Source organism: Salvelinus sp. IW2-2015, unplaced genomic scaffold (genome assembly GCF_002910315.2).
Source record: "Salvelinus sp. IW2-2015 unplaced genomic scaffold, ASM291031v2 Un_scaffold16356, whole genome shotgun sequence".
Lineage (NCBI taxonomy): Eukaryota > Metazoa > Chordata > Actinopteri > Salmoniformes > Salmonidae > Salvelinus > Salvelinus sp. IW2-2015.
Window position 1 is genome coordinate 53951 of NW_019957548.1, and position 23587 is coordinate 77537.

General features: G+C 41.1%; 2 protein-coding genes across 2 annotated transcripts in view; one reads left to right on the top strand and one right to left on the bottom strand.

Annotated features, from left to right (window-relative positions):
- Positions 1-263: 263 nt before the first annotated feature.
- Positions 264-12704, bottom strand: ctbs (chitobiase, di-N-acetyl-). Its single transcript, XM_024146308.2, is given in 8 exon segments — positions 264-852; positions 1148-1309; positions 4033-4130; positions 4289-4460; positions 5005-5213; positions 8960-9098; positions 12466-12524; positions 12527-12704. Coding segments are annotated over 8 exon segments (1092 nt in total). The 5' UTR covers positions 12576-12704; the 3' UTR covers positions 264-648.
- A 7015-nt stretch (positions 12705-19719) lies between these two features.
- The window catches only part of LOC112080517 (protein tyrosine phosphatase receptor type T), a 265993-nt gene continuing 262125 nt past the window's right edge, over positions 19720-23587 (top strand). The window contains exons 1-2 of the mRNA XM_070442613.1: positions 19720-19773; positions 20566-20650. Of these exons, the coding sequence (XP_070298714.1) occupies positions 19720-19773; positions 20566-20650 (139 nt within the window). The remainder of the gene's footprint in view (positions 19774-20565; positions 20651-23587) is intronic.

Sequence of the window (23587 nt, forward strand, 5' to 3'; positions counted from 1 at the left end):
GTACAGTATCAAAGCAACAGTATCTGCCATGACTAAGAGATTTCGTAACTGTTTCAGGATGGAATTTTCTTCAGAAGTCACAGCGGTTTTAGGATTGACTTTGAAGCGTAAACATTTACATCCTATTTTAATTTTAGCGGCTCTTACTGAAAGTGACTGCATTCCCCTAAAACAACCACATATCCCGATCATTGCAAGCGAAACAACGATCTGTAAAATCCGTGTTCGTGAGAGTAAAAGAAAAGACAAGTACAACAGTTAAGTGTTGTTGGTAGGKGTTATTTATGTTTGTTTTCTTCAAATCCACTGGCATATGCAAATCACAGTATTTATTAAGCGCTTATATGGCAAAGCCAAATTTGTTTTGTAAGATTCAGACAGCGGCACAATGCTGTGTTTGACAATCAACCATTTTGAGTGCATCTGTGATGGCATGATTCTTTGTACAAAACATAAAGTTTTAAAGTGGCTCATGTTTTTACAATTGCAATACAAAAAAACTACTATGAAATAGAAGTGCAAGTACGCATTCCTGAGCTCAAGAGGGAAGACACGTTACGGTTCCTCTGTCCCACTTCTGTCCTCGAACAAAAGCATCTATTGACTAGCAACAAATAGCAGTGAGGATCCAATGGAAAGGCAGTCTTCTCAGCACTGAGCGTCTTGGCAGCCCATGAGGGCGTTCCACATGTCTCGACTCTGTTCCCGGGCAACTGGGTTGTTGCTGTAGTCCAGGAGGTTGCCGCACCACATTCCCGTGCCCTTCAGGCCCAGCTCTCGTACATATGCCACCTTCAGGGCAATGCTTTCTGGGTCGTCGTACCACACCTGATGGATCTGTCCCCTTTGGTCCTGTGGATGATAGTTCAGTTCACAAACTCTGTTGTTACGGGGCAACAGCGACAATGGCACCCTATTTGCGAACAAGGAGGATACTGCAGCCTTGGCGAGAGTTCAACTTGAGCTAGAGTGTTTTATTGGATTTGGAGGAAGCGATTTGTTGTGAGGTGACTTAGTTCAATCTAACATAAATAGCCTTTCCCCCGAAATGGCTGCAGCTTGTGTTGAGTTGTCATTTGTCACCAGCAGCCCAGACAAATGGGCTTAGGCTACTTGTTCAAACTTTCAATACAATGTGTCTCCATACCTTGTAGTTGTAGTAGGGAGCCAGCTGGACCTCGTCCCACAGCCTGCCAGACAGAGAGCCGTTGATCTGTTTCATCATAAAGCTGTAAGGGATCTGACGGCCAGCTGCATCGCTACAAGGTGCACCCCGGAACGGAACCTTGGCTAAGGAGCACACCCCTTCCTAATTAGAGAAAAAAACACACATAGTTGAGACAGTGAGAACATCGTCCTGCTCATTTTTTTCCTGGTACAGTGCCTGCTACAGAAAGTATTCACACCCCTTGACTTTTTCAACATTTTGTTGTTACAAAAAGTGATTAAAATTCATAGAAAATTCATTTTTATGTCAACGATCTACACAAAATACTCTGTCAAAGTGGAGAAAAAAAAAAAATATATATATCTTGATTAGATAAGTATTCAACCCCCTGAGTCAATACATGTTAGAATCACCTTTGGCAGCGTTTACAGCTGTGAGTCTTTGTGAGTAAGTCTAAGAGCTTTGCACACCTGGATTGCACAACAGTTGCACATTCTTTTTAAAATACGCTACCAAAAAATTGGTGTTGATTATTTGCTAGACAGCCATTTATTTGCCATAGATTTAAGTCAAAACTGCAACCAGGTCACTCAGGGACATCAATGTCATCTTGGTAAGCAGATTGTAAGGTTATTGTCCTGCTGAAAGGTGAATTTGTCTCCCAGTGTCAAAAGCAGATTGATATACCCTGATGAAGACAGCTTGTCTGTCGAAACGTGGACATTACATTTTTGCATCTGAGCTCCTAGGAAGCAGATTGAACCAGGTTTTCCGCTAGGATTTGCCTGTGCTTAGCTCTATTGTGAAAAACATGATAAAGCATACCCATAACATGCAGCCACCACCATTCTTGAAAAGTGATGTGTATAGTATGTTGGATTTGCCATAAACATAATGCTTTGTATCCAGTACAAAGTAAATTTGTTAAGATTTTTTTTGCAGTTTTATGGTAGTGCCTTACTGGAAACCGGATGCATATTATTGAATATTTTTCTTCTGTACATGCTTCCTTTTCACTCTGTCAATGAGGTAGTATTTCCCCTATTACAGCCATTAAAAACTCTGTTGGAAACCCTGTGTGTTTCATTCCTCTCCAGCAACTGTGGATGTATTAATAAACCATCCAAAGCGTAAATTTATATTTTACCTATCTACCGATAGTTACCTTCTTTGCGAGAAATTGGAAAACCTCCCTGGTATTTGTGGTTGAATCCGTGTTTGAATTTCAATGTGACTTGTTAAGCCAATTTTTACTCCTGAACATACAGTGCATTCGGAAAATGTTCAGACCCCTTGACTTTTTCCACTTTGTTACGTTACAGCCTTATTCTAAAATCGATAGTTTTTTCCATCAATCTACACACAATACACAACAATAGTATTTACAAATAAATATTCAGACCCTTTACTCATACTTTTGTTGAAACCCCATTGGCAGCAATTACAGCCTCGAGTCTCCTTGGGTATGGCGCTGCAAGCTTGGCACACCTATATTTGGGGAGTTTCTCCCATTCTTGTCTGCAGATCCTCTCAAGCTCTGTCAGGTTGTGTGCTTAAGGTCATTGTCCTGTTGAAGGTGAACATTTGCCCCAGTCTAAGTTCCTGAGCGGTCTGGAGCAGGTTTTCATTAAGGATCACTCTGTACTTTGCTCTGTTCCTCTTTCTCTCGATCCTGACTAGTCTCCCAGTCCCCGCCGCTGAAAAACATCCCACAGCATGATGCTGCCACCACCATGCATCACCATAGGGATGGTGCAAAGTTTATTTCAGGCTAGAAGGGTTCAATCTGGGTTTCATCAAACCAGAGAATGTTTCTCATGGTCAGAGTCCGTGGGAGCCTTTTGGCAAACTCCAAGGGGACGGTCATGTGCATTTTACTGAGGAGTGGCTTCTGTCTGGCCACTACCATAAAGGCCTGATTGGTGGAATGCTGCAGAATGGTTGTCCTTCTGGAAGGTTCTCCCATCTCCACAGAGGAAATCTGGAGCTCTGTCAGAGTAACCAGCTCCCCCGACTGCTTAGTTTGACCTGACGGCCAGCTCTAGGAGGAGGCTTGGTGGTTCCAAAACTTCTTCATTTAAGAATGATAGACAGGTGTGTGCCTTTCCAAATCATGTACAATCAATTGAATTTACCACAGGTGGACACCAATCAAGTTAAACTTTTTAACAGTGGCCAAGAAGGCTACTGTGGCTATTTGATCATAATGTAGGCCTACCAGAGTGGCCTAACATCAAAAACAGAGAAAATGCATCCTGTAACATTTTAACATGGAAATAGCTATTGAAATAGCTGTTCCATGATACAGCTACAGTAAGTAGCATCCAACGTGTTCAATGTAGGCCTACAATCCATGAGACTTTAGAGAAGATCCTGACAAAATGTATGCTACCCTCTACCTATCGGCTTCTTAGATTATTCAAGTTTGTCTCAAAATATAACACGCCTCTTTAAGACATAAAAAAGCTATTTACCTGACTCGATTTCCAAAGATGGCTAGAAATGTACATGTTTTGTGCTCTTGTAGGAAGCCATCATTCCCATTGCTGACCAGAAATAAGCTATAACTGGGCTAATAACCTCACAAACTAGCAAAGAATATGAACAAATGTGCACACGTGGCTACATGAGGCTCTGATCTCAAAAACAAGCGCATCTACTTGCGATCGCTCGTGCCTGTGAATGCAATAGCATCCTCAGACGAGGCACTCGCCAAAAAACCAAATCACAGACTGTCTTGCATAGTTAGATTTGTTACGGTATTGTGCATTGAAAGGGGGTAATATGTTGATTTGATTCCCACAGTAGAGGGAAACATTGATACACTCCAGTAAAGTTGAGAAGTTCAATTTTGGAGTATTCACCTGGGAGAAGTCGAGACAAGGGTAATCATAGCCATACCATGGTARTCCCATCACAAGCTTCTTTGGATCTATCTTCATCMCCAAATATTGGTCATACGCTGGAATAAAAGAAGAAGGCCATAGCAGGTTAGGATTAGTCTGTTCAGCATGACAAGTAATGGCTAGGGATCCGTAGTTTTTAGCTTTAAGTCAAATAACTGCAATAAAATGGCTTCTGGTTTGGGCTTCTAGAGGTCCTTCTCCACAAATTACTTACCTGACTGTGTCTGATTGAATGGAGCATTTGCCATCGCAACACAATCGCCCCATATTTGACTCTGCTCATCATATGACATCACAAATAGCAGGTCGCAGGACTCGGCAATGGCGGCGTAGTCGTAGCAGCGCCCGTCTATACACTTGGGCGACCAGGCAACATCAAATGACACCTGAGAATGAGTCAGGAGAAGAGGGTAAGTTAAGGGCACGGAGGATGCTGGGTCCTATTCATTAGGGCAGTAGTTTTGAAATATCTCCTCTGGGACCCCCAGACAATCCACACTATTGTTGTAGCCCTGAACTAGATCATCTGATAAACCTAATCAATGGTTTGATAATTAGTTGACAAGTTGAATCAGGTGTGCTAGCTCTGGAATAGTTKAAATACATGGAATGGCTAGGGGTCCCCAAGGAGAGGTTTGAAAACCSCTGCATTAGGGCATATCGTAGTAAAACGAAAACAAGCGTTTCTTATTGGACAGTTTCATGTAGTCCCTCCCTGTTTCAGTTCATTTTCTTCTGTTTGGTGTTTTCAGTTGTGACACCCAAAAAAGCTTAGGTATGCAGATTGTAAGGTTGGATTAATCAATTTACTTTTAACCAAAATTGCCTGCTTTCATTCGTGAATCGGAGCATAATTAGCCTACACGCCAACATATCCCCTACACCCCAAGTTGTTGTTCTGGTATGACTAGGATACACTATTGTATTCACCTGGGAACCTGGGATCTCTCTATGAAAGGCCTCAGTGGTCTCTTTGACGAGTGCTGTCAAGGTGTAGTACTCTGGAGAGGAGTCGGCCACCTCTTGCTCAATGTCTATGTTGATGCCATCCATAAACTGCCTCTTGGCCAAGTCCACTTTGCTTGTGATCCATGCTGTCCTGTTGGCAGGGTCCACCATTTCAGGGATGGACACATCACCTACAGTAAAAAAAAAAAAWGACAACACTGACAAATGCATTTAGGAAATTTAGGCTCATCTAGGGCTAGGCGGTATAGAAATATTTTGATTAATTCAAATGTCAATTTTACCACAATGTTCCAAATGACTGTATAGCAAGAAGCAATTTAAAAAAAGGCAAAAGCTATTCCCCCCCCCCCCCCAGTATGGCAATTTTGACCTTGTAGTTGAGGGATATCACTCAATTCTGATTAGGTCTGGCTCGCAGAAAGCATTCCAATTCATCCCAAAGGTGTTCGATGGGGTTAAGGTCAGGGCTCTGTGCAGGCCAGTCTCAACAAACCATTCCTGTATGACCTCGCTTTGTGCACAGGGGCATTGTCATGCTAAAACAGGAAAGGGCCTTTCCCAAACTGTTGCACAAAGTTTGAAGCACAGAATCGTGTAGAATGTACAGAACCAGTCATAAGTTTGGACACACCTACTAATTCAAGTGATTCTCTATTTTTACATTGTAGAATAATAGTGAAGAGATCAACACTATGAAAACACATATGGAATCATGTAGTAACCAAAAATGGTGTTAAACAAATCAAAATATATTTATAATTTGAGATTCTTCAAAGTAGCCACCCTCTGCCTTGATGATATCTTTGCACACTCTTGGCATTCTCTCAAGGTTCATGTGGAATGCTTTTCCAACTGTCTTGAAGGAGCGCCCACATATGCTAAGGACTTGTTGGCTGCTTTTCCTTCACTCCCCGGTCCAACTTATCCCAAACCATCAATTGGGTTGAGGTCGGGTGATTGTGGAGTCCAGGTCATCTGATGCAGCACTTCATCACTCTCCTTCTTGGTCAAATAACCCTTACACAGCCTGGAGCTTTTCTTTTGGGGGGGGGGGGGGGGTCATTGTCCTGTTGATAATCCCACTAAGCGCAAACCGGATGGAATGGCGTATCGCTGCAGAATGCTGTGGTATCCATGCTGGTTAAGTGTGTCTTGAATTCAAAAGACAGTGTCACCAGCAAAGCACCCCCACCTCCATGCTTCACGGTGGGAACCACACATGCGGAGATAATCTGGTAACCTACTCTCCGTCACAAAGACACAACGGTTGGAACCAAAAATCTCAAATTTGGACTCATCAGACCAAAGGACAGATTTTCACCGGTCTAATGTCCATTGCTCATGTTCTTGGACCAAGCAAGTCTCTTCTTATTATTGGTGTCCTTTGCTAGTGGTTTCGACCATGAAGGCCCGATTCACGCAGTCTCCTCTGAACAGTTGATGTTGAGATGTGTCTATTACTTGAACTCTGAAGCATTTACTCGGGCTGCAATCTGAGGTGCACTTAACTAATGAATTTATCCTCTGCAGCAGAGGTAACTCTTGGTCTTCCATTCCTGTGGCGGTCATCATGAGAGCCAGTTTCATCACAGCGTTTGATGGTTTTATCGACTGCACTTGAAGAAACTTTCAAAGTCTTTGACATTTTCCGAATTGACTGACCTTCATTCTTATAGTAATGATGGATTGCCATTTCTCTTTTCTTATTTGAGCTGTTCTTGCCATAATATGGACTTGGTCTTTTACCAAATAGGGCAATCTTCTGTATACCACCCCTACCTAGTCACAACACAACTGATTGGCACGAACGCATTAAGAAAATAAATTCCACAAATTAACTTCACAAGGCACACCTGTTAATTGAAATGCATTCCACCTCATGGAGCTTGTTGAGAGAATGCCAAGAGTGTGCAAAGCTGTGTTGTGGAAAATATAATTATTCATGCTAGCCCATGTTTTACTTTTAAAGAATTGTCTTGTTATATGTTTGTGTTTTTTTCTAACCTGATACAAACTTGTCTTTGTGGGACTTAGCCATAAGACTGGGCGTGTAGCTAAAGTCCGTTTGTGTGCGACCGCAGCATGTGACATCCCGTGGGTTTACCATCTACAGAAACTTGCAGAAAGGAGCACAATATAGTATTTGTTGTTGTGAATGCAGTTAGATGGTGAGCCCTCGGACTATCAACCTCATGCCATCATAAATCTGCACAGACTAATTGCCTTTTACACAGTATCTGCTGACTGCCACGTATACAAAAGTGATGTGCTTCTCTATAAAAGCATTGAACCGGCACGGTTGAGTGGATAGTTGATTCTCCAGGTTTGCAAATCTTATAATAAAGTGTTGTTTGAAAGAATCTGCATTCTCTCTTCCTATAGAATTGCTACCACCGCTGTCAAGGCAAAAGGGTGGCTACTTTGAAGAATCTCAAATATATAAAAAAAAAAAAAGTTAAACACTTTTTTTGGTCACTACATGATTCCATGTGTTATTTCATAGTTGATGTCTTCACTATTATTCTACAATGTAGAAAAAAGTAAAAATAAAGAAAAACCCTTGAATGAGTAGGTGTGTCCAAACTTTTGACTGGTTCTGTAACTAATGCTATTTGGAGAGGATTGGATTTGATATTCTAAGAAGAAAATTCTAGTAACATGAAGATACTAGCTAACGCTAAAACAAAAGCTAAATGCTAGAAGCACTTTGAAGGGTCCCTAAAAGTTGTCAAGGGACTTGTGGGCTTGAGGTGACATTGACAGTTTTGGTGCTCACAAGTTTGTTTTGCTGTGACAAGTCTGTACTGTCTAAAAGGAGTGTTTTTTGTAGTATTTGTATAATTTTTTTTTTTTTTTTTTTTTTACAAATGTTTGGTTATGTGGATTAAGGTCTTAAAGAGGGACTTTTACTGTCATAAAGTTATTTTCTACATTTTGTCTGTAAAGGAAAGAGACTTAAGTTATTTTGCTAAAGCAAAATTATAATTTATTTTGTATGGTTTACGGAACCGGTTCTTTAGGTTAAATCACACTCTCTACAGGATTTTGCTTAAATATTGTATTTTCTGTGCTATAAAAAGTATGCATATTTGTATGTTTTATTGTATACATTTGGTTGCAATTTTGAATTGTAAAAAGGTGTTTATTTTGTGTACCAACTCAAAACTTTCTATTCATAAAAAAAAGCAGAACAGAGTTCATGAAAAGTGAAGTAAATAAACCAAGATACTGTGAGAACCAAACCCCTAGTTCCCTTGTATTGATGAACTCCAATAATTAAATCCTTACATCTATTCCGTTCTATTCTCTAGTCCTTGCCGATGACAAGCATACACATAACACGATGCAGCCACCACCATGTTTGAAAATATGAAGAGTGGTACACTCAGTGATTTTCCCCAAACATAACACTTTGTATTCAAGACATTCATTTCTTTGCCAGTTTTACTGTAGTGCCTTACTGCAAACAGGATGCATGTATTCTGTACAGGCTTCCTTCTTTTCACTCTGTCATTTAGGTTAGTATTGTGGAGTAACTACAATGTTGGTGATCCATCCTCACTTCTCTCCTATCACAGCCATTCAACTCTGTAGCTGTTTTAAAGTCACCATTGGCCTCATGGTGAAATCCCTGAGTGTTAACAAAAGTAACAAAATGTGGAAAAAGGGGTCTGAATACTTTCCGAATGCACTGTATAACTATTGGAGCTGATTTGTTGGTGTTTTCACTGTATTATGTCCAACAATAAAAAATAGTTTAAAAAATGTTTGTTTGGGGAACCAAATAAAATCACTGGGCCGCCAAGTTGAGGAACCCTGGGCTAGGTTGTTTCCAAATACCAGTCATTTCCTTTCAAATCCATGTATGGAGGCGATCAAGTGCACACTGGCATATGGTTGAGATGCCTAACCTTACCTTTCAGGACTAGCCGTGCGCCTTTCGAATGGGCGTGGCACATGAGTTCAGCATCATATTTCCCAAATGCAGCAACAGTTGTCACTTTTCCCCAATCATATGACTTCCATGCTTTCTTGCCCACATCAAACACAAACACCTGAAAGCAAAGAGACCAGTGGCAGGTGAGGAACTCCAAAGCCTCGTCGTGTCAACATTTTTTTTTTTACTGAATCTAGGCTAGACAAACATATTTGCACGATTTCGTTCATATCTAAATCAATAAATCATAGCATGTTTTTGGGCTCATTCAGTAGTTAACTGATTAAGTAGAATCCTGTTAAAAAATGTATGTTAGAAGTACAATTTATATTCCTAAAATAGAAGTTAAAAATGATTATTGCTGCTTCCTGTTGTCATGCATTTTTGATTTATAGCTGAGTGTCAAAACACTGATTTTAATTCATAATCAATATGCTGAATTATGTTGTGAAGACCAATASATAACAATTACTCCCTACACACGTGTTCAGATTACGCTGCTAAATTATTACATTATAAAAACTGCATTTATGCACAAACTTTTACCTAGCGGCCACTCCAGACAAACTGATTAGCTTGTTCAACTGTAACCGATAGCGTGCGCAAATGATTCACACAATGATATTGGCAATCGTGGTTGACATGAACCCTTTGCGCTCTCTTAACAGTTAGTTATACTACATATAACAGCCGATAAATAGACTACAGGTTCTTTATTATCAACTCATATCTCTGAGAAAATGTTTATTGCAGACAGGCGACAGCCAATATGAAGAAACACTATTGGCTGGATAATTTCAACGAATAACCTCACATGGTTTTCTATTGAAGGTCAAGAGTGCTATTTTTGCTTCAATAGCGTGATCTATAAGTTTCCCTTCACAGAAAAAAACATTACTGTAAAAACAGGCAGAAAATAGCTTCATTTTTCATCCGATGACAACAAAAGTGGAACACTATTTGGCTGCCATCCACACAATTAGACTAAATGAGCTTACAATGAAAATGCAAGGTATTTTTTGCTAAATCTATGCATGGCTAACATTTCTGTTTTATCATAGAAAGAATGTAGCAAGCTACATTTCCTAATGTTTTTCTTAAAAGTTAATCTTTCATTTTACCGGAGAAAAGTTATCTGGCTAAACCGAGAAAAGTACCAGAGAAAAGTAGCTGTCTGCTGATAGAACGCTGTTCGTGAATTGTCATCTGAGTGGAGAAGTGAAACTGAATCACAAAATTAGTCTGATGCTGGAGCAGTAGATCCAATAAAAAAAATGTAGATCTGTGTTTACAAAGCACAGCAAGATATGAAATATCTCTTCCTGCTTGACAAATTCCATCCTTCTCACCAAAATGCTTGTAGCGTCATACCCAGACTCGAGGCTGTAATCACTGCAAAGGTGCTTAAACAAAGTACTGAGTAAAAGATCTGACGACTTATTATTGTTTTTTTTCTCCTTCATTTATTAACAAACATTTTCAAAAACCTGTTTTTGCTTTGTCATTACGGGGTATTGCGTGTAGAATGATGATGGGGGAAAAAAAAAAAATCTGAGAATAAGGCTGTAATGTAACAAAACGTGGAAAAAGTGAAGGGGTCTGAATACTTTCCAAATGCACTGTAGTATATCTGTTTCATTGCATGGCCCTGCATCTCAATCCACCACATCCGCCAATGTCGCATCTGCAGCAAAAGGTGGCAGAGCTAGAGCTGTGTGTCAGACCATAAGACATCCCGAAAATTGTTCTTGTCGCAAAAACATCTGTGGCGTTCGAACGGCTTGGCATACAAACTATAGTGAAGACATCAAAACTATGGAACATAACACATATGGAATCATGTAGTAACCAAAAAAGTGTTACACAAATCAAAATATATTTTATAATTTAGATTCTAAAAATAGCCACCCTTTGCCTTGATGACAACTTTGCACACTCTTGGCATTCTCTCAACCAGATTCATGAGGTAGTCACCCGGAATGCATTTCAATTAACAGGTGTGCCTTGTGAAGTTAATTTGTGGAATTTCTTTCCTTAAAGTGTTTGAAGCAGACAGTTGTGTTGTGGGAGGGAGTGGTGGTATACAGAAGATTGTCCTATTTGGGAAAAGACCAAGTCCATATTATGGCAAGAACAGCTCAAATAAGCATAGAGAAACGACAGTCCATCATTGCTTTACAACACYAAGGACAATCAATCCAGAAAATTTCAAGAACTTTGAAAGTTTCTTCAAGTGCAGTCGCAAAAACCATCAAGCACTATGATGAAACTGGCTTTCATGAGGACCGCCACAGGAAAGGACGGCCCAGAGTTACCTCTGCTGCAGAGGATAAGTTCACTAGTCCATGTCACTAGCCGACTACCGTCCGGTTACTCTACCACGCACCTTAGAGACTGCTGTCCAATGTACATAGACATGGAACACTGGTCACTACAATAATACTGTTTTACTGATTTCATATGTATATAGTGTATTCTAGTCAAGGCCATCCTATTCAACTATTGCTGTATATATACACACAATATTCTACCCTACATATACCAAATATTCTATCCACAGCGTCCATAATGTCTATACATCCCATCACATTTACATACTGTATTTATACTCCAGACTCCAACATTGCTCGTCCTAATATTATATATGAATTAATTACATTCTTGTGAATTTTTAAATATTACTACAATGCTTGTGTTCCTACACCCGCAACAACACCTGCTAAATATGTGTATGCAACCAATAAAATTTGACTTATTGCAGACATATTGGATTTTAGACACAATATTGGATTTGATGCAAAATCCATGGTGGTCCCAAAAATAATCTGTGGTGGACCTGACTTAATTACAACAGTAGGGGCTGAAGATACAACATCCTTCAAGGAAACTTGGACCCCCAAAAAATCTAATTCCAATGTCTAAACCCATTTAGAGCAGATTACACTAGCCACAACATTAAAAACATTTTCAACCTAATGCATTTGTCAGGCAGGACGATACAGCACTGAATGAGAGCAAGTGTGGCTTGTGACTATGGCTATTAAACAYCTACCAAAAAAAAATTAAGCTTACATTTATCATCAATATTCGTAGTTGACGTGTTCACCTACTGTATCTGTATTTACAATTCTATATTTCCAAGATGCATTAAGATACAAAACAGCATTAGGGTATGTAAAACTGACAACGTACTACTTGTATTACAAATTGTAGCAATAGCAGAGCTTGCAATATTGGATTACACAAATTTATGCGGTCCATCCCTCCAGCCAGCGCAATCTCAAAAATGTCGGGCCCTTGCCATTAGCCCAGTTTGTCAGTGAAACGCTCACCCACGAATTCACCCAAATGTCATGGTTTAGTGTCACATTTTAATGGGGCTATCAGCCTAAACTCTCAAGTAGTTCCATCACTTATTATGCTACCCTGTTTTAACAGGAGCATGGCGGGCTACATTTCTGCTAAACCGGTCATGCTAACGTTACCTCAAAGTCCTTCTCATCGCGAATTTGTTGACAGAGTTCCTGGATCTCGCATGGACAACTTCTGCCTTGCAACACACGCTAACCAGCGTCAGAAACAAAAACAGCCACATTGTTGACAAAACTTTACAACAGTTGGGTAAGGTATCGCACAAAATTGTTTTTCGTTTGATATATCGGAGTTTGCGCGTCAATACCTCTTCGACGGAAGGTCTTACGTTGATTAGCGTGATATATCTAATATCACATGACCTTTTAGTTTGTCATGGGTAAATGCTATGCATACATGGAGTGTCTCTGAAAGTGGGCGTGTTAACAGAAGGTGGGCGATCAACCAAAGTGGGCGCATTTCAAGCGAATCAGCTAATTGGGCACATTTGTTGTCACAAGAACGTTTTGGGTGGCTTTTATTTATTTATGTATTTCTTTAGTTAACCTTTAGTTAGGTAGGCAAGTCAGTTAAGAACAAATATTATTTACAATCACGGCCTACCAAAAGGCAAAAGGCCTCCTGCGGGAATGGGGCTGGATTAAAAATGTAAATATAGGACAAAACACACATCATGACAGAGAGACACAACAAACACTACATAGAGACCTAAGACAACAACATAGCATGGCAGCACCACATGAAAACATGGTAGCAGCACAGAACATTGTAGCAGCACAGAACATGGTACAAACATTATTGGGCACAGACAACAGCACAAAAGCAAGAAGGTAGAGATAACAATACATCACGTGAAGCAGCCACAACTGTCAGTAAGAGTGTCCATGATTGAGTCTTTGAAGGAAGAGATGAGGATAAAACTGTCTGAGTGTTTTTTTGCAGCTCGTTCCAGTCTGGCATTCCCTGGATTTATGGTGCTTTCAAGACAACTGGGATTCGGAAAAAACAACAACAATTCCAAGTCGGATGACCAATCAAAACGTACTTTCCCAGTCGGAGCTAGTTTTTTCCTGAGTTCCCAGTTGTTTTGAACTCACTGAAGTCAGATTTCCCAGTTCCGAGTTAACAGTTGTTTTGAGCACGGGAGAAATAATGCTAGATTGGCCAATGTTGAATTACATTTTTTATTTAACCTTAATTTAACTTGGCAAGTCAGTTAAAGAAYAAAGTCTTATTTACAATGACTGCTTACCCCGGCCAAACCCGGTCGACGCAGGGCCAATTGTGCGCCGCCCTATGGGACTCCCAATCATGACCTGTTGTGATACCACCTGGAATAATTTGTATAATTTTAAGCTTGAAAAAGAGACCCTTAAACCCAGACTTGGGACCACACAGACACTCCACTGAATAGCAGACTAGTGATTGCTTTGCAATGCTTGCAGTTAGCCACTGCTTTCTTCCAAATAATTCATTTTTGAATTTGCGACATCCAACTTGTTGTGTTATGTTTATGTCCAATGGCCAATGAGCACCGATAAGTTTTATCTATAATTTCTCTTTATTATTTCTCTTCATATGACAAGAATTAAAAAGGATTTGCCAGTAGATTGTCGACTTAATTCATGATGAAGACTGCCAGCTAAGATTTTGAATGTATGATGTTGACATGATCAGTCGAATCAAAGTTACTGTAGCTATAACATGATTTGATGTTATTTTATCTATGGCCAATGACTTTGAGCCTTCTTGGAGGGGCACTTCTAATGTAACTCTATGGCAGCACCCAGGGGGCTTGAATTTTCGAGCTCTACCCTTAGATTTGGCGTTGACGTAGTGTCTCCATGAGTGACAGAACACTGAGCCAATCACGGCACAACAAGAGCACATTACCAACCCTTATGCTCCGTATTTTCCGCTGGCTGCCCCACCACCAAAGAAAGCACCGAGCTAGGCTGAAGCACCTGCCTTACTCAAGAAAGCAAAAAAGAGACCATGTTTGTATGCGGCTTTATTAACTCAATTATTATTTATTTATCTTTCACATTGTTTGCACACTGATATGTGACCCATATTAATGCCAAAATAATATGCAAAACAGGCAACCCCCCCAATTAAATTTTTTATTTATTTATTTTTAGCTACAAATGTGGGGCTCTGCCCCACAATGACGGGTCGCCACTGTTTGAGGACCTTCAACAGAATGTGACTGGCAGAACGGGTGTTATATGTGGAGGATGAGGGCTGCTGTAGGTATCTCATATAGGGGGGAGTGAGGCCTAAGAGAGTTTTATAAATAAGCATCAACCAGTAGGTCTTGTGACAGGTATACAGAGATGACCAGTTTACAGAGGAGTATAAAGTGTAGTGATGTGTCATATAAGGAGCATTGGTGGCAAATCTGATAGCCAAATGGTAAAGAACATCTAGCTGCTCGAGAGTCTCCGTAATCTAGCATGGGTAGGATGGTCATCTGAATCAGGGTTAGTTTGGGAGCTGGGGTGAAAGAGGAATGATTACGATAGAGGAAGCCGTCTAGATTTAACCTTAAGCTGCAGCTTTGATGTGTGCTGAGAGAAGGACAGTGTACCGTCTAGCCATACTCCCAAGTACTTGTATGAGGTGACTACCTCAAGCTCTAAACGCTCACAGGTAGTAATCACACCGGTGGGGAGAACAACAATCTTCTTCCCAAACCACATGATCTTTGTTTTGGAGGTGTTCAGAACAAGGTTAAGGGCAGAGAAAGCTTGTTGGACACTAAGAAAGCTTTGTTGTAGGACGTTTAACACAAAATCCGGGGCTGCTTGGTATGCTGTGTTTCACACTTTCAGTGAGGCTTTATCATGGTCTTGGTTAGTAGAGATGACAGTAAAGAATTTCAGTTAGGCGAAACATTTTGCCATTCACTTTTGTCTGTGTCTTTGGTGTACATATACTAGCTTTTTATTGCTATCTAATATTAATATGACTTTAATCTACCAAGCTAACGTTCGCTAACCTAGCCTGTTAAAGTAGATATCATCACAGAGTCTTGTTTGCGTTGAGCAACAGTTAGCTAACATTATCAACTCATCAAACTAACGTTAACTAGCTAGCTAGCTAAACTACAGTTGAAGTCGGAAGTTTACATACACTTAGGTTGCAGTCATTAAAATTCATTTTTCAACCACTCCACAAATTTCTTGTTAACAAACTATAGTTTTGGCAAGTCAGTTAGGACATCTACTTCATGCATGACACAAGTCATTTTTCCAACAATTGTTTACAGACAGATGATTTCACTTATAATTCACTGTATCATATTTCCAGTTGATCAGAAGTTTACATACACTAAGTTGACTGTGCCTTTAAACAGCTTGTAAAAATTCCAGAAAATKATTTTATGGCTTTGGAAGCTTCTGATAGGCTAATTGACATAATTTGAGTCAATTGGAGGGGTACATGTGTATGATTTCAAGGCCTACCTTCAAACTCAGTGCCTCTTTGCTTGACATCATGGGGAAAACCAAAGAAATCAGCCAAGACCTCAGAAAAATAATTGTAGACCTCCACAAGTCTGGTTCATCCTTAGGGGCAATTTCCAAACGCCTGAAGGTACCACACGTTCATCTGTACAAACTGTCTCCTAGAGATGAAGTACTTTGGTGTGAAAAGTGCAAATCTGTCCCAAAACAAACAGCAAAGGACCTCGTGAAGATGCTGGAGGAAACAGGTACAAAAGTATCTATATCCACAGTAAAACGAGTCCTATATCGACATAACCTGAAAGGCCGCTCAGCAAGGAAGATGCCACTGCTCGAAAACCGCCATAAAAAAGCCCGAATACGGTTTGCAACTGCACATCGTGACAAAGATCGTACTTTTTGGAGAAATGTCCTCTGGTCTGATGAAACACAAATAGAACTGTTTGGCCATAATGACCATCGTTATGTTTGGAGGAAAAAGGGGGAGGCTTGCAAGCCGAAGAACACCATCCAACCGTGAACCACGGGGGTGGCAGCATCATGTTGTGGGAGTGCTTTGCTGCAGGAGGGACTGGTGCCCTTCACAACATATACGGCATCACGAAGAAGGAAAATTATGTGGATATATTGAATCAACATCTCAACAACCAGTCAGGAAGTTAAAGATTGGTCGCAAATGGGTCTTCCAAATGGAAAATGACCCAAGCATACTTCCAAGTTGTGGAAAAATGGCTTAAGGACAACAAAGTCAAGGTATTGGAGTGGCCATCACAAAGCCCTGACCTCAATCCTATAGAAAATATGTGGGCAAAACTGAAAAAGCGTGTGCGAGCAAGGAGGCCTACAAACCTGACTCAGTTACACCAGCTCTGTCAGGAGGAATGTGCCAACATTCACCCAACTTATTGTGGGAAGCTTGTGGAAGGCTACCCAAAACATTTGACTCAAGTTATACAATTTAAAGGCAATGCTAACAAATATGAATTGAGTGTATGTAAACTTCTGACCCACTGGAAATGTGATGAAAGAAATAAAAGCTGAAATAAATCATTCTCTCTACTATTATGACATTTCACATTCTTAAAATAAATGGGTGATCCACTAAACTGAGTTTAAATGTATTTGGCTAAGGTGTATTGTAAACTTCCAACTTCAACTGTAGCTGCTGCATACAGTAACAATACATTCAATCACAAACATTGCACATCATACATATCCCACTAAATCACAGATTATTTAATCAGACCTACATACAGTATATATCACATTGCACTGTTTTTGAGTTTGACTGACAGGGGGATGAAGGAGTGCTTACAGAAGATCTGTTCAGCTTACTGAGGAACCCTGTTGCGTTTGCCTTAGGGGAGAAACTAAAACTCTGGGTGGAGTACATGGGAGGGGTCTGACATAATTTTCTTGTCCAACGACCGTCTACAGTGACGGGTGCTACCTCACTCCCATCACCTGCCTGGCTGTCTGGACCAGGCGATTGAATCGTGATTTTAAGGTAACTGACAAGTTACCAAACTTGAAATGCCATAGAATAGAATGCTCTTCATGACAGTCTGGTAGAATAGGAGCATGAGCTTCTGTTAGACTCCAAAAATCTGAAACCTAAGCAGAAAATAAAGGCGTTGTTGGACCGTAGAGCATTTGTAAGAGTGACGCTGAGTAATGTCTACATTATTGACCACCACAGGTGAGTGGTCGCCAACAGATATGGGGTCAAAAACCATTTCCTCAGTTTGCTTGACATTTAGGATGAGGTGGTGGTCATCACACCACTGCACAAACCTCTGTATCTCTGATATATACACAGTGGTGTCAATGTCTATACATTAGACCTAAAATGGCAGTATCGTCAGAAAACTGGACAACATACAGTGGGAAGAAAAAGTATGTGAACCCTTTAGAATTACCTGGATTTCTGCATAAATTTTACATAAAATCCCTTGGATTTAAAAACAGGTTGACCCTCCTATGGCATCAATAATCTCAACCAAAAGTTTTCTGTAGTAGCGGATCAGACCTGCACAACGGTCAGGAAGAATTTTGCACTATTCCTCTTTACAAAACTTTCAGTTCCGCAATTTCAAATCAAAGTTTATTTGTCACGTGCGCCAAATACAACAGGTGAACCTTACAGTGAAATGCTTACTTACAGGCTCTAACCAACAGTGCAAAAAAGGTATTAGGTGAACAATAGGTAAGTAAAGAAATAAAACAACAGTAAAAAGACAGTGGAAAAATAGCAGGAGCGAGGCTATATACAGTAGCGAGGCTATATACAGTAGCGAGGCTACATACAGGCACCGGTTAGTCGTGCTGATTGAGGTAGTATGTACATGTAGATATGGTTAAAGTGACTATGCATATATGATAAACTGAGTAGCAGCAGTGTAAAAGAGGGGTTTGTGGGTGGTGGGTGGCAGGACACAATGCAGATAGCCTGGGTAGCCAATGTGCGTGGGCACTGGTTGGTCGGCTTAATTGAGGTAGTATGTACATGAATGTATAGTTAAAGTGACTATGCATATATGATAAACAGAGTAGCAGCAGTATAAAAGAGGGTTGGGGGGGGGGGGGCACACAATGCATATAGTCCGGGTAGTCATTTGATTACCTGTTCAGGAATCTTATGGCTTGGGGGTAAAAACTGTTGAGAAGCCTTTTTGTCCTAAGAAGCATCTCAATCGGGTTGAGGTCAGGACTGACTGGGCCACTCCAGAAGGCGTATTTTCTTCTGTTGAAGCCATACTTTTGTTGATATACTTTTGGGTTGTTGTCCTGTTGCATCACCTAACTTCTGTTGAGCTTCAATTGGAGGACAGATAGCCTTACATTCTCCTGCAAAATGTGTTGACAAACTTGGGAATTCATTTTTTCCGTTGATGATAGCAAGCTGTCCAGGGCCTGAGGCAGCAAAGCAGCCCCAAACCATGATGTTCCCTCCACCATAGTTTCCAGTTGGGATGAGGTTTTGATGTTGGTGTGCTGTGCCTTTTTTTCTCCACACATAGTGTTGTGTGTTCCATCCAAACACAACTTTAGTTTCATCTGTCCACAGAATATTTTGCCAGTAGTGCTGTGAAACATCCAGATGCTCTTTGCGAACTTCAGACATACAGCAATGGTGTCCTCCCATGAACACCATTCTTGTTTAGTGTTTTACGTATTGTAGACTCGTCAACAGAGATGTTAGCATCTTCCAGAGATTTCTGTAAGTCTTTAGCTGACACTCTAGGATTATTCTTAACCTCATTGAGTAGGCCACTCCTAAGGAGAGTAGCAACAGTGCTGAAATTTCTCAATTTATAGACAATTTGTCTTACCGTGGACTGACTTTTAGAGGTGCTTTTGTAACCCCTTCCAGCTATATGCAAGGCAAACATTCATAATCTTAGGTCTTCTGATATCTCTTTTGTTAGAGGCATGGTTGACATCAGGCAATACTTCTTGTGAATAGCAAACTCAAATTTTGTGAGTGTTTTTTATGGGGTAGGGCAGCTCTAACCAAAATCTCCAATCTCGTCTCATTGATTCGACTCCAGGTTAGTTGACTCCTGACTCCAATTAGCTTTTGGAGAAGTCATTAGCCTAGGAGTTCACATACTTTTCCCAACCTACACTGTGAATGTTTAAATGATGTATTCAATATAGACAACAACAAAAAGCAAGACTTTGTGTTATTAGTTTAAGCACACTCTTTTTGTCTATTGTTGTGACTTAGATGAAGATCAGATCAAATTTTATGTCAAATTTATGCAGAAATCCATGTAATTACAAAGGGTTCACACACTTTTTTCTTGCCACTGTAGTTATCACGGTGTCTACTTGTATATTCATGTATATACAGTCTGAATAGGATGGGTGAACTCTCAGCCTTGAGGTGGCACCGTAATGACCTTGTTCCCAGACAGTGACTCGTTCACTCTGACCTGCTGGGCCCTGTTGGTCAGAAATCAGTGATACCACCTGATGGTATACGTTTTGACTGACATCTGTCTGAGCTTACTGAGGAGGATATGTGGCTGCAAGATGTTAAATGATGAACTAAAATCCATAAAAATAGCAGTCGAGCATAGGCCTTGGGTTCTCCAGATGTTGCAGTATGAGATGCACTATGCTGAGGATTGCTTCATCAGTGCCGCGTTTGTTTTTGGACGGTTACGTGTCCAACAGTCAAATCAAATCAAATTGTATTTGTCACATGCGCCAAGTACAATAGGTGTAGACCTTACAGTGAAATGCTTACTTACAAAGCCCTTAACCTACAATGCCGTTTTAAGAAAATGCAAATAGTCTCCATAGCCATTTGATTAGCTGTTCAGGAGTCTTATGGCTTGGGGGAAGAAGCTATTTAGGAGCCTCTTGGACCTAGACTTGGCGCTCCAGTACTGCTTGCGGTAGCAGAGAGAACAGTCTATGACTAGGGTGGCTGGAGTCTTTGACCATTTTTAGAGCCTTCCTCTGACACGGCCTGGTATAGAGGTCCTGGATGGCAGGACGCTTGGCCCCAGTGATGTACTGAGCCGTACGCACTACCCTCTGTAGTGCCTTGCGGTTGGAGGCTGAGCAGTTGCCATACCAGGCAGTGATGCAACCCGTCAGGATGCTCTCGATGGTGCAGCTTGAAAACCTTCTGAGGATCTGAGGACCCATGCCATATCTTTTCAGTCTCCCGAGGGGGAATAGGTTTTCTCGTGCCCTCTCCACGACTGTCTTGGTGTACTTGGACCATGTTAGTTTGTTGGTGATGTGTACGCCAAGGAACGTGAAGCTCTCAACCTGCTCCACTACAGCCACGCTGATGAGAATGGGGGCGTGCTCGGTCAAGTGTGTTTAGTCTGACTGAAGCTTACTCACCATGATATTTTTAAGACACTTCATTACAATGGAGGTCAGAGCAACAGGCCTACAGTCTTTGTTTTCTTTGGGAGAAGGTTTTTGGGGAAGAGGGGTGATGATCACCTTCTTCTACAGAGGTGGAAGTGTGTGGGAATGTACAGACCTCTGAAAGACAGAGACCCAGGCGGGTGTAAGTTCCTCTGCACAAAGCAGAGACGCCATCAGGCCTGTTGCCTGTATGCTTAAAGACTTTTGTGGCCTCTCCAGCGTTAAATTCTAACTTGGGGTCACAGCCATTGAGCATGTTAACACATTTGGCAGATAAGTAATCTCAGTCAAACTTTATGTAGAAGTCATAAAGTTAATTTGCCATTTTCTTTTCGTCTGTCGTGTACAGTGGTTTTATGATGGTCATATTAGTGATGTATTTTATTGCTAATTCTTTTTCTAGAATACACTTCATTCTAAGCTGGATTGCTGCCCAATTATACCAGAATAATTAAATTGAGCCAAACACAATTTTATTGTCATTGTCACGTTCCTGACCTGTTTTCTGTTTATTTTGTATGTGTTAGTCGGTCAGGGCGTGAGTTTGGGTGGGCAGTCTATGTTATGTGTTTCTATGTTGGTTTATGGGTGACCTGATATGGTTCTCAATTAGAGGCAGGTGGTTTACGTTTCCTCTGATTGAGAGCCATATTAAGGTAGGTGGTTTCACATTGTTTGTTGTAGGGTGGTTGTCTTCCGTGTCAGTACATGTTACCACACGGGACTGTTTCGGTTTGTCTGTTCCTGTGTTCTTCGTTTCATGTAAGTTCGTAAGTTTAGGTCTGTTTAGTTCGTTTTGTTATTTTGTATTTCTAAAGTGTTATTTCGTGTTTCGTCGTTTTGTCTAATAAATCATTATGTCAACATACCTCGCTGCGTGTTGGTCTGATCCATGCTCCTCCTCATCCGAGGAGGAGGAATATGACGACGATCGTTACAGTCATCATCTGATGTCACACCCTGATCAGTTTCACCTGTCCTCATTATTGTCTCCACCCCCTCCAAGTGTCGCTTATTTTCCCCAGTGTATTTATCCCTGTGTTTCCTTTCTCTCTATGCCAGTTCTTCCTGTATGTTTCCAAGTCAACCAGCATTTTTTCCCCGGTCTCCTGCTTTTTGCATTCTCCTTTTTATAGTCTTCCTGGTTTTGTTTCTGGACTTTGTACCTGCCTGCCTGACCTGACCATTCTGCCTGCCTTGACCATGAGCCTGTCTGCCACTCTGTACCTCCTGGACTCTGATCTGGTTTTGACCTTTTTTGCCTGTCCACGACCATTCTCTTTCCTACCCCTTTGGATTAATAAACATTGCAAGAGTCCTACTATCTGCCTCCTGTGTCTGCATCTGGGTCTCACCTTGATGTCTGATAATAGTCAAATAGATGCCATGAGTTATAATAATCAAACATATTTATTGGTAAGTGAAATCAGTAGGCTGTTTCCTGCCCAAGAGTAATTATGAGCTTTTTTCAAAAACACAATTTATTGTCATCAGATAGCCGAAGAGACTTCATAATGAGTTATAGGCCCAACAATGAAGATTTACTGGTAATAAATGAAAAACTGGTAGACCAATAAGTGATATTTAGGCTATACGTGAGGTGTTTGTTGTGTTAACATTCAAATGGCCCAGTATGATTCTCTATCAAGAATAGTGCCTTTTTGCTCTCCCAGTCTTGTTTCACATGGTTGTGAACTGACCAATAAAAACATGTTAGAACTTCCGGCGCCGAAAAGAGATGGCCGCCTCGCTTCGCGTTCCTTGGAAAATATGCAGTTTTTTGTTTTTTTATGTGTTATTTCTTACATCAGTACCCCAGGTAATCTTAGGTTTCATTACATACAGTCGGGAGGAACTACTGAATATACGATTAACGTCAACTCATCATCGTTCCTACCAGGAATATGACTTTCCCGAAACGGATCCAGTGTTTTGCCTTCCACCCAATACAATGGATCTGATCCCAGCCGGCGACCCTTGTGCGACGCCGAAAAGGGGCAAACGAGGCGGTCTCGTGGTCAGGCTTCGGAGACGGGCACATCGCGCTTCCACTCCCTAGCATACTACTCGCCAATGTCCAGTCTCTTGACAATAAGGTTGATGAAATCCGAGCACGGGTAGCATTCCAGAGAGACATCAGGATTGCAACGTGCTCTGCTTCACGGAAACATGCTAACTCAAGGGACGCTAACGGAGTCGTGCAGCAGCTGGTTCTTCATGCATCGCGCCGACAAACAAACATCTTTCCGGTAAGAAGAGGGGGGGGGTATGCCTTATGATTAACGAGAAGTGGTGTGATCATCAAACAACACACAGGAACTCAAGTCATTCTGTTCACCTGATCTAGAACTCCTCACAATCAAATGTCGACCGCATTATCTACCAAGGGAATTCTCTTCAATCATAATCACAGCCGTATATATTCCCCCCAAGCAGACACATCGATGGCCCTGAACGAACTTTATCTGACTCTTTGTAAACTGGAAACCACACCCTGAGGCTGCATTCATCGTAGCTGGGGATTTTAACAAGGCTAATCTAAAAACAAAACTCCCTAAATTCTATCAGCATATCGATTGTTGCTACCAGGGCTGGAAAAACCCTAGATTCATTGTTATACTAATTTCCGCGACGCATATAAGGCCTCCCCCGCCCCCCTTTCGGAAAAGCTTAGACCACGACTCCATTTTGTTGATTCCAGCTACAAACAGAAACTCAAAAACAAGCTCCCGCGCTCAGGTTCTGTTAACGCTGGTCCGACCAATCTGAATCCACGCTTCAAGACTTGCTTAGATCACGCGGATTGGAATATGTTCCGCATCGCGTCCAACAACAATATTGACGAATATGCGATTCGGTGCAGCGAGGGTGT